Source organism: Styela clava, chromosome 1 (genome assembly GCF_964204865.1).
Source record: "Styela clava chromosome 1, kaStyClav1.hap1.2, whole genome shotgun sequence".
Taxonomy (NCBI): Eukaryota; Metazoa; Chordata; class Ascidiacea; order Stolidobranchia; family Styelidae; genus Styela; species Styela clava.
In genome coordinates this window covers 4,549,756-4,561,232 of record NC_135250.1, presented here as the reverse complement: position 1 = coordinate 4,561,232, position 11,477 = coordinate 4,549,756, and the positions used below count along the sequence as shown (strand labels likewise).

General features: G+C 36.5%; 1 protein-coding gene across 1 annotated transcript in view; it reads left to right on the top strand.

The window, feature by feature from the left end:
- The first annotated feature begins 1,761 nt into the window (after positions 1–1,761).
- LOC120348631 (twitchin-like) overlaps positions 1,762–11,477 on the top strand; it is a 30,867-nt gene continuing 21,151 nt past the window's right edge. The window contains exons 1-7 of the mRNA XM_039418800.2: positions 1,762–1,949; positions 4,969–5,117; positions 6,299–6,432; positions 7,013–7,138; positions 7,757–7,921; positions 9,351–9,523; positions 10,619–10,802. Coding sequence (XP_039274734.2) covers positions 1,850–1,949; positions 4,969–5,117; positions 6,299–6,432; positions 7,013–7,138; positions 7,757–7,921; positions 9,351–9,523; positions 10,619–10,802 — 1,031 coding nt within the window. The 5' untranslated portion in view covers positions 1,762–1,849. The remainder of the gene's footprint in view (positions 1,950–4,968; positions 5,118–6,298; positions 6,433–7,012; positions 7,139–7,756; positions 7,922–9,350; positions 9,524–10,618; positions 10,803–11,477) is intronic.

Genomic DNA, 11,477 nt, shown 5'->3' with positions numbered 1-11,477 from the left:
ACATGACGACATGCAGTTTAGCAGGAGTAGCTTACAAGATTATTATGAAAGAGCTTATTCAAATTTCGTTTTATTATTCGCTCGTAAGAAGTAAATAGTCTTTTAATATATATATATATATTAAGTCTCGCGCCCATCTCAAAAATAACTAGCTTTCAATAAGCTACAAATAACAGGTAGTAGACAAGACAGATAGTAGTAACAGATCTGGATGTAAATGTCCAGAATAGGGCAGCAAAGATGAAATCTAACAAAAAAAATTATTTTTGAAATAGCTTCACGCTTCGCAACAAATTGACCCCCCTTGTTTAAGAACAACTGCTGTAAACAGTAATCTCTAATATACCAGGCATTAAAACACATCAGTGAAATGCCCAATTAGAAACTGTTATATAAGTTGGCACACGCCCAAATATCTCCCTTGGATGCGGCCATAAGGATTACCGCTCGTCTACCACTAAAACCGCAACGGAAAAAAATCTGCAATGACGCCATTGGTCCTTGGCGATGATACAATTAGCTGCCTTTGCGGTGTGAATAATATTATGTTGTGAAACATGTCCTTCCAACAACAGAGATTCTATTCCATAATTGAGATCACAGGTGCAGCCAGCGTTTTCCCAAAATTTTCGAAGTATGTTCCTTTTGAAAAGCGATTTTGCGGCATTCGCAGCGATACACAAACTCGTACGTCTTATTCGACACTATTCACCTCCATTCGTGATAGATTTGCTAGTAATCAACCCGACGCTGTGCGGCTTGCTATCAACCATTAATGCAAACGAAACGACTGAGATATATGAGATTGCACGCATGTATAGCTGAATAATTCCGACAGCACAATGAGTCTGTGGAGAATTTCTTTAAGACAACTTTAGATATCAGTCGCTGATTACCTGGCCTTGTTCGAAGCAAAATGAGCGAGCAACTCGTCGTAGCAACTAAAACTGCATTCCCTCCAATTTTTGGCTGACTACGCCCTTGGTAGGAAATAAAATCTTTAGTGCCGATGCAGTATGTTATGTGTGTACAGAAACCCAATCTACACTAGGCGTAGATCTAGTTCAATCTAGTTTCCGTTGGTTTCAAGCCAATCGGGCCAAGTAGAAAGATAAAATGAATATTTTGTGACTTTCTAGTTTGTTGCTGATTGGCGTGTACATTGTCCCTGCGTTTGGATCACAAGTTATTTACCGGAAATGTGCATGTAGATCACGCATGGAGGTGGGAATCAAGGGGTTCGGGAAGGTGACCGCTTTCGGAATGCCGTAATAATCAAGTTAGCCGTGGTTTTCTGAATGAGGAAGCCTTTTGTTAATGAGTTGATAGAAATGAGAGCCTGCTCTTAGAATTTTGAATCACCTGGATGTAGACCGCAGTAGTTACTATAGAACGGTGGTTCTTAATAAACGGTGGGGCGTAGACAATTTTTTGAGAGGGCGTGAAGCTAATCAAAAATAACATTTTTTTGTCAGATTTGATCTTGCCCGCGTTATTATGGATATTTACATTTCTTTATTTTGGATATTTATGTTCAATCCACGTATTTTCAACATGTTTTTTGAATTTAAACATATTTTCACTTCACGAACTGTTATTTGTAGCTTACTGTAAGCTAGTTAACTTTGAGGTGGGGCAAGAGACTTGACAAATTCTAATAAGGGAGCGCGGCTTGAAAAGTTTGAGAACCACTGCTCTAAAACACCGGCACCGAGTCTTTTTCTTATATAACACCAAAACAATTTTTCTAATCACAGTCGTTATCTAAATCGGCTTTCACAGCCAAATAATACCAATTACCTAACGTTACGGATTTGGATTTACCAGTGGGTGAGAAGAAATCGCCAGGATGAGTAAACTATTGAAGAAGGAATTTAAGCCGCCGGTTGAGGAGGGCGAATGTATGCCCAGTTTTACCTTGGAACCCGTCGACACCGGAGGCGAGGAAGGTAGGGTGAACGAATTACCAGCCCAGCTTTTTCGCAAGGAAACGTTGAAGTGTGTGTGATCAGATTTATTTCCATGTGACAAAAAAGTACTGATAAAGTGTAATTTCACGCGTCTTTTGGTTACCTGTGTTTGCATATGACAAATCGCAGCAAACTAAAATATCACTGAAAATAAAAACACAATTTCTTCGAAGCAACAGATTTGTTTTAAATTCATATTTTTCAAAAATATACGGCCACCGCCACCGCTCAAAACAAAATGAGTAATTACCCAGTTAGGGCGAGAAATGCAGATTACGTTGGAAATTCACGTTTCCAAACATTCCTAAACCTAACTGGATAATTACTAGTTGTTATTTTAATTAAAACGTGCCGGGGATGTTTTTCTCAAATCTCACATTTTTGCATTAGTGTCGGGGGCTTTGTATAAAAGATCCCCAAGGACAATCACAATAAAGCTTCCCTCGCTGTGACAGCTTAATGCACATCTGTTGATTTGTAGCTTCATGTGTCATTAGGGTGCAACGAATCACGGTTATTGACATATTTATGCAAGTTCGCCAAGCGCAAAGTCGGAAGCCTTAAACTATGTATAACCTTTTGTGCGCTTTATTCTGAAATTAAATTTGATCTTTCAACTGGAATTCTTGCAACGAGTTGAAATCTATATTAAATTGATGGGGAAGCAGTGAGTAGGGCTGGAGAGTTTTGAATACCTGATGATTTCAGAATCGAATCGAATATTTTTTTTTCGAATTGAATCGAATCTCGAATACTTGGGTCAATGGGAGATATGTAATTGTATGCGACTTTTTTTTTATTGTAATTGGTCCTGTCAACAAATGAATTACTAAAAACATAGAATACGTCACTCAGACAGATTGCGGTGCGTTCACACACAATAAGAAACACTACTACACAAACTTGTCATATGTCAAAATTGCATTGAAAAAATATGGTTTCAATAAAAAAAAACTGGGTAATTCACCTCGACCATTGGCGGAAAGAACAAAAACAAGATGGCGGCGATTCAAAATTCTGCTCTAAACCGATTCGAATAATTTACTATTCGAATCGATTCGAAGTGCCCAGCCCTAGCAACGAGGTAACGAATGAGCGCATGATACTTCCACGAAGTTTTCAAAAGATAGTATAAAACAATTTGTTTTTACGCCAAAGCGTCGTTTTGTCAAAGCAGACACAGACATCGACTTGGCAGGCATGAGAACCTGATGGATTCAATCAATTTTTCGCCAAGCTAATTTTCCTAGCCAGCAGGGTTCTGCCCGACCCCGAAACACTCTTGCGGAACCCCGTGTAAGCATGATGAAACACTTCGTGACGTGGAACACAAGGTTAAACTGCATTTAAATCGGTATTTGCAAATATCTGGATGAGACCTCATTCGCCAGTAGCCACATTACGACCCCTGCTGTACCCAATCGAATTAGTTGACGATCGGATCAACAACTCGGGAACATAAGTACGCAGAATTCAATAAGCAAACCAACTGCACGGTGTACAAATTTGAATGTTCCGTCTGAGTTGCAATCCTTGTCCTGTCACTGTTATTATACCACTGAAAAATTGCGTTAGTTTTGTATTTCGAATGATGGGTAAAACTAAAATGTTCAAAAATTGGATTAAAAATCATCGTTTTGTAATGCTGATGTTACTGTGAAAATTGCAATGTATTTAAAAGTATCATTTCACTGAAGTTTTAGCAATATTCAGGTTTTCTCCAATAAAAGATGATCGAACGCCCAAGTAGTTCCCAAGTCGTATCTTCCATGATGTTGCAAGAAACTCCTCGATGTAATGTTCAAAATCAGTAATCCCGTAGTATGTGTACCAGGTTAGGATTAGGCCGTAATTTTATTTCAATTTTCTTTATTTTTGTTATATTACGAGTTCGGGGACGTTCTGTGTTAGCCAAGTGAATATACCCCCTGTCCAGGGCTTCTGTCCCTTTACACAACTTGATGTGAAGTAGGCTAACAAAATTAGTTACCTCCATATATCCATATCCACTTTGAAGCGCCCAGAATCAAATCCGTGTTTCAAAAAGCAAGTATACCTGGTTAACCTAGGCTGGAAGCATAGATAATATTTATTTTTTTTGCAAGTTTTGAGACATGGCGACATTTATACATGATGAAAACACGATAAACTATCGTCACGCTAATAACCGAATTGCGTAAATCATTTTCAGCAGTTTTGAGAAAAGCGTAAAAAACTTCCTAATGATATTGCTATGCCATTGAGAGTCAATAATTTGCCATGGTTCAATTTTCTGATCGTAGCCGGATTTAAGTTAATTTGTATGACGCAATCATGGGACGTCATAATGGCGCACTGTGACTTAGGCAGAAATGTGTCTATGACTAGGGGACATACGCAATTTGCAACTTGACTATATGTACCAGTCCTGAAAACCAAACAATCCAAAAACGAATGTAATTCTTAGTATATACGATGTCTAATCCCCAAAATAGCTAATCTGTTTTAATTACGTTATTTTTTATGTTTGAAAATATTTATTTCATCAATATAACACGCTCTGCACATCCACTGAAATAAGACTAAAGTTAAATATTAAGAATAAAATAGCAATGTAGCCTTATATAAAAGCCAACCAAGGTAAATTGAACTCAAACAGTGAATATCACAAGTGCACGCCTTCCTATACTGTAGTATAAATTGAAATTTATAAGCGCTAAGCTAGAATCTGAGATGCAAAAACTCGAAAATCCTTCGACGAGGTTATTTTGCCTTTGTGACGTCACAATAGTCTCGCGTTAACAATGATAATTCATTATGACGAAACAATTGAACAAATTTGCATATCATACAAAATCTCTATTTTTATGGATTTCGGAATTCATAAAATAAAATCTGAGTTAACAGACAGGTGCGCAGCATTACATAAGTACCTATTTTATAAAAAAAACTCAAAACCGCCAAAAATGACTTACGCAATTCGGTTATTAGCGTGACGCTATTCTGTTCTATTTTCAAGGTGAAAAAATCGAAGTTCGCGTGAAGATAGAAGGAAATCCCAACCCTAAAGTAGTCTGGAGGAAAGGCAACTGGTTATCTATAGATGATGGAGGAAGATATATTGTCAAAGGAGATCCAAGTACATCGACATACACTATGACCATCAAGGTAACAAACGATATAATTATAGTGTGTACATAAAATCTTAACATTTTTCAAAATTGAAATAGGAATTTATCGATACCATATATTGGTCCTCACAGATAATATTAAAACAAAGGAAAATTACTTGAGCAATTACTGATTAAAAAACAACAAACCTGGCTAAGATATATTGAGAACTGACTTCATAACAAAATTGAAATTGTAAAGAAACTTGAAGGATACCCTGTATCTTGAGAGATTGGAAAACTTTATGGCCTTTTCGGTTATCGTCAATAACACACCAAATTGTACTAATAAAAGCCTTTCACAGGAGCTGAACAGAGAATCACGGCAGTCTCCAAACTTTTAATACTGTCGGATATCTTTTTAGAAATTAGAACATATATAGAACTATAAGGTGGTCTCTAGAAACTATTTATTTCTACAATGAATAAATTTTACAAAGTTTTTTGATAGAATATTTATTTTTTATTACGCTCATAGATGCTTAAAAATGTCGTCCGTGCACTTTAGAAACCTGTCTTAACCTCGCCCAAGTCCAAGCTCGTGTAGCGATTTGAAGGTTATTTTGTGGGATATCGTTCCAATCCAACCTATATACCTATACGCATTTATTTGTGATTTTATCCGACCTGCAATTCTTCTGCTAATCTAACGACCACGCTGTATTTCCATATATATCCGTTTGATGTTATCGAATTCTTAATGCTATTAATTTTAATTTCTGAAAAATGGAACTTAATCTGTTCTTATACTGATGAATGCTGAATTCAATCCCAAGAATTTCACATAAATTAAATCCATCTTGACAATTGGGTATGTAAGAAAACTATAGTTTGATTGTTTGTATCCTATCATCTTTCAAACATACAGGATGTCCATAAAGTCTCTTTACCATTTTCAATTCTGTTATGAAGTAAGTTATCAATATGTCTCAACCAAGTTTTGTTGTTTTTAATCAGTAATTGTTTAGGTCTTTTACTTCATTTAATACATCTGTGAGGGCCAAAACAATATGGTATTAATGAATTCCCTTTCAATTTTAAATTTTTTTCAAGACTTCATGAACACCATATATATACACTAATTTTATTTACTACTTAGACATTATTTTTACCAAATGATAATCTGCAAATAACTGAATGATATTTCTCTGCCGATAACTCAATTTATGATCATTTTAGGCCGCAAGACCAACAGATGTCGGCAAGCACAAGGTAGTAGCGATGAATGACTACGGTGAAGTAACAGCGTTATTCAATATCAGGGTTGCACGTAAAGTAAAGGAAGAAGGATTCAAAATCAATCTCAAGAAAACGTAAAACCATTTTATGAAATTATGTAAATTAATTAATAAGAATAATCGGTTTCCTCGGAATACCATATATTTGTGAGATTTCGTTAGATCATATTCTAACTTCTTCAGCCATCCTTGCGACAACGGCTTGTCCGAAATGTCCGACCTGAAATACACAATAAGGCTCCGGAGCAGAGTTTTCTAACTATCCGGAGAGTGAGCTTGAAAATTAAGATTGTTGTTGAAAAAGTCGACAGAATTCGGTACTCCGGAAGTATGCGCACCAAGATGTCGCACAACCTAAACCCTAACCTGGTACACAACCTGAGTTCAGGTTGTGCGCCATCTTGGTGCGCATACTTCAGGAAGTTCCAGAATTCAATATCGTACTCAACGCCAATCGGTGGTTCTCAAACTTTTTAAGCCGCGCCCTTGAAACTGTGTTTCATTCAAAAAACACGTTGAAAATACGTGGATGAAACGTAAATAATGAAATAAATGAAAAGTTTTAAAAAAACGCGAAATTGTTTGAGAATCACTGCATAGAATAATAATATCTTTGCCTGTGTTTCATGGTTATTGACATCATGCTTTTCCACAGAGAAAAGAAATCAAAAGTAAAGAAGACTCAAGAAGAATTAGAAAAGGAGGTTTTAGAAATTTTGAAGAAAGCAGAACCGAGAGATTATGAGAGAATTTGTATGCAACATGGTTTCTATGACTTCAGGTGATCATAGATAAAAACAAAATCAAATTTATTTCTTTTATTGCTAACAACAAGAGAGCAAATCTCAGATTGAAGACACGGAGCTCGAACTATTAACCACGGTAACATAGGCCAATGCTACTCAACAACTCGCGCTGTGAAATATATATTTTGTGCAAATACCTGACTCCAGTAATTTGAAATTTTTGTATACGGATCTTTGATAAAAATAGTTGAGTATCCCTGCCTAACTAACAGCGCGAGCTAACAGCAATGCTCAAATATATAGACACGAAAGTATAACTGCAAACGGCATACCAGTGTGATTACGCTGGAATCCTTTACCTGACCTTCCCAGAGCCTCAAAAATTAATTACAGATGTCTTCCCACAGCCACAGCAATTTACATTGGTACTAGTAAAGCCGCAGCTGAGCGGTGAGCTTCGTCGGCGTCAGACTAGTCTGACGAAAGGTTCACGAGGTGATCCATTACTTTTTAGGAAAAGCGATTTTTCCTCAAATTCCTTGCTCGAGAACAATTTATCAACAAATTATATACACTTTTCGACCAATAAAGAGCATTAAAGTAAATAAGCTGGTTGCTATACAGAATTACAATTTTCTCAACTCTCGTTACAGGCACATTCTCCACAAGTTGAAAGCAGTGAAGCGTGAAGCAGACCCCGCCCCTGAATTCGAAGCTTGTAAAATACTGCGAGGGCTGCGTCACGTGACCGTAAATGACGAAGGAACAGCTGTCTTCGAAATCCACATGGAGAACGTCGCTCCAGACAGACAACTTCGGTATGATTATGCGCTATGCATATGCGGCAAGTTCTTACCAGTGGTTAAGCTTAGCCAGTAGAATATAATCCCTTAATCTATTTTTCACGAAAACACGAAATCGTCTATTTTAAAGAGGTACAACCTCAAAGATTATTTTTATTTACTAAAAAACTCAAACCTGAAGCATTGCAAACACCTAATAATTGCCGTATCGGCTTAGAAGCATGATCTGAGTATTCAAGCCAAGATTGTCATACCACTACAGAGTAGCCATATTATATGCAAGCTACCTCAGCCTGAAGTTTTTTATATTCATCGAAATCTCTTGATCATCTTTCACAATGACACGAGGCCGTCTACTTTACAAAGAGACAATCTTCAAGTTTTTTTGGTCTGCTCAGAAACTCTTTCTAATTTCTAACAAACCCACAATTTTATTATCGGTTTACAAACCTGGCTCCAAGTATGCAAGTACTGGTATATTAGTTATCACACTAGTTCAGAGTTCAATCTTCAGATTGAACTAGATGTTCAGTGATCAGGCAACCTCATGCGATATCGAAAACTAACTGTATGCCATCTCATGCAAAAAAGAGAGCAATGCAAAAATAGATCAGCACGAACGTCCAATGACTTATGTAATATAGCAGTAACCTATATATTTGTGTTAGTGTGCAGCACGACTTTTAGATTGCATAGTATAGTATATTTATTCCTGCTACAGCATCCTCGCATTATACGGATCCAATAGCACTAAGGCATTGAGGAAGGATTGGGTGTTAGTCTCGCCTAACCTCTACTGATATACTAAACTGTGTTGACATCACAGATAAAACATCTCAGGTTAAAAACCCCATGCCCTTGCCTCACCCATGGAGTAATAAATTGGGGGGCAAAAACATTTGTTATGTGATTATTCAGAAGCTTTCTTCGAATCAAAATTATAAAGTTTCACCGCCGTATATAGTGTACAGATGTGGCATCAGGTTTGTCCAAAATAAAGACAATTTTACAAAATAATTCATGAGTAATAATAAACAAATTATTCTATCTGATATACATTTGATTTCGTATGGTAATGCGAAGTTTGGCATATGGTTCCATGACCTCCATACCTAAAGTCGATATAATCGGTAAAATACTTGCCATTACTTTAATTCCCGAAGTCTCCCAATAGTTAAAATATCCTAGCTACTGAAATCTTTTATAATCGCTGGTCTGATCTGTTCTGAATAATTAAAGTCTTTGAATATTTTTAACAGAATTTCATTAGCTATTTTCACGACAATTCTCTCGGTAAAGACAGCCTATATTTCATCTTCGTTTTCACACCTTCAAATCAAAACAAGCCTCTTGTACAAACAGACACCGATAATTAAAAATATACTTATTCGGGAAGGAACGTAATTGGTTACATGCACACAAACCATTTCATTTGTTTCTCCAGGTGGTTGAAGGACGGCGAATTTGTTCAAATTCCAGGTGACGAAAGACGTCATGAACTGCGAAGAGTTGGAAATGTGTTTCAACTTATTATTCGAAATGTCAGACCTGAAGACGCAGGAACTTACACTTTGGAAGTTGGAAATGAGAAATTTAACGCTAATCTTACTATCAAAGGTACCATAACACTATCATTTATATATACTGTATATATATTTATATATGTATGTGAATGCCTAGTTTAGTTACTGGAGAGTGTTATAACAGCGATAATGACCTAAATACATTAGCGAAAAACTTGGAAAAACCATTAAATACAGGATGTGCAGCCTGCGGACCAAATGCGGCCTTTAAGGAAAACTTACGCGGCCGGTAGAGAAGTGCCAATTTCGAATAATGTGCGCCCGCGAAACAAGTTTTTGTAATTCCAATCTCTTTGCGTTGCAACGCATATACCCGAGTCCAATTTATTATCTATGTCTATGACGTTACAATGTCCTAACAGCTAGCTTATGCGAAGCCAACAACGCATGTCAAAAGATAAATAATCAAAATTTCTAGAAAACCTTAATTAAAGATGCGACCCGCGTTTTCATCCACTAAAATCTAGGTGGCCCTCTACTATTGAAGGTTGCACACCTCTGATTTAAGGGGTTGAATAGATGATTTAATACAGCACCTCAACTACACTATGGCATGTTCTTGCACTTTATGATAGGCTACCTATAAGAAGTTGCATTCATTCACAGAGCTACCTTAGAGCTTACAATAAAACGACTAATATTTACCGTTTGATTCACGTATTTTGAATCTCTGCCTCTTGGGATATTTATGACGACCTGTTTTTTGTATGTGACGGCAAGCGCCATCCAACTATTTATTATGCTTTTCTGTAAACTGTCAAGAACCCCTTTATTCAATAATTACACTGATTAGTGTTTGAGTGACCGAAACACTCAATCAATAATCTCACCTTTAAAAATTGCAAAGGGAATTTATCGATACCATATATTGTTTTGGCCCTGGTGTCCCTTTACTATTCAATTTTGTTATGAAGTCAGTTCTCAATATATCTTAATCAGGTTTGTTGTTTCTTAATCAGTAATTGCTTAACTATTTTAACTCCGTTTAATACATCTGTGCGGGCTAAGACTATATATTTTATCTATAAATTCCCGTTGCAAATTGCAAAAATTCCAAGATTTTATGGGCATCGTATATAACGATTCTCGATAAAACAAATGGACGATAAATTATCTCATATCTCCTTAGAACGACCTCTCGGTTTCGAAAGTCAACTTGTCAGCCAGAAATGTACAATCAAGGGAAGATGTGTATTCGAATGCACAGTGACTCGTCGTAATCTGAAGGTTACCTGGCTCAAAGATGGCAAAGAAATTAAATTCGGTGGTGGTCTGGACAGATTACAAGCTGTCAGTGAGGGAAGAGTACATAAGTATGTTCATTTAAACTAAAATTTATAGAAATAGTATTTTGGGTATAGTTTTTTCAATAATTGACAAATCAAAATTTTAGTATTCCTGTTTTCAGCGGAAAAAAAATTTATGTAAAATCCCACGAAATTTAAATTCGACAAATCCCTGTTTCAAGTTTTGCATATTTCATGTATTTCAAATATTTTGAACGATTCGCTGAAATTTAGAATTTTGGAGGTGGAAGAGGTTATGGTATTTAATTGCCTCACACAGTATTCAGTATGTCTTCATATCAATATGGTACTCCCGGAGTGTGTGTACCAGGTTACGGCTAGGCCATAATTTTATTTCTATTTTCCTTATTTTAGTACTATTATGAGTTCGTTGACTGTCTGTGTTAACCAAGTGAATATACCCCCTGTCAATAGGTTTTCAGTCCTTTTACACAACTTGATGTGTAAAGTAGGCGAACAAAATTAGTTATCTCCATATTGGTACACACACTTCTGGAGCGCCATCAATATTCCCTTATCCCACTGAGTCCTTCTGATCCATTTGGAAACTTTATTTCCATGGTTTAAAATATGGTCGAGTCAAAAAGATTAAATGTAACTAAATATTTTAGGTTGTCGGAAATTCTGGTATGTACTGACCGCACGCAGTATTAAGAATGTCTCCACCCAAATATTCCATTA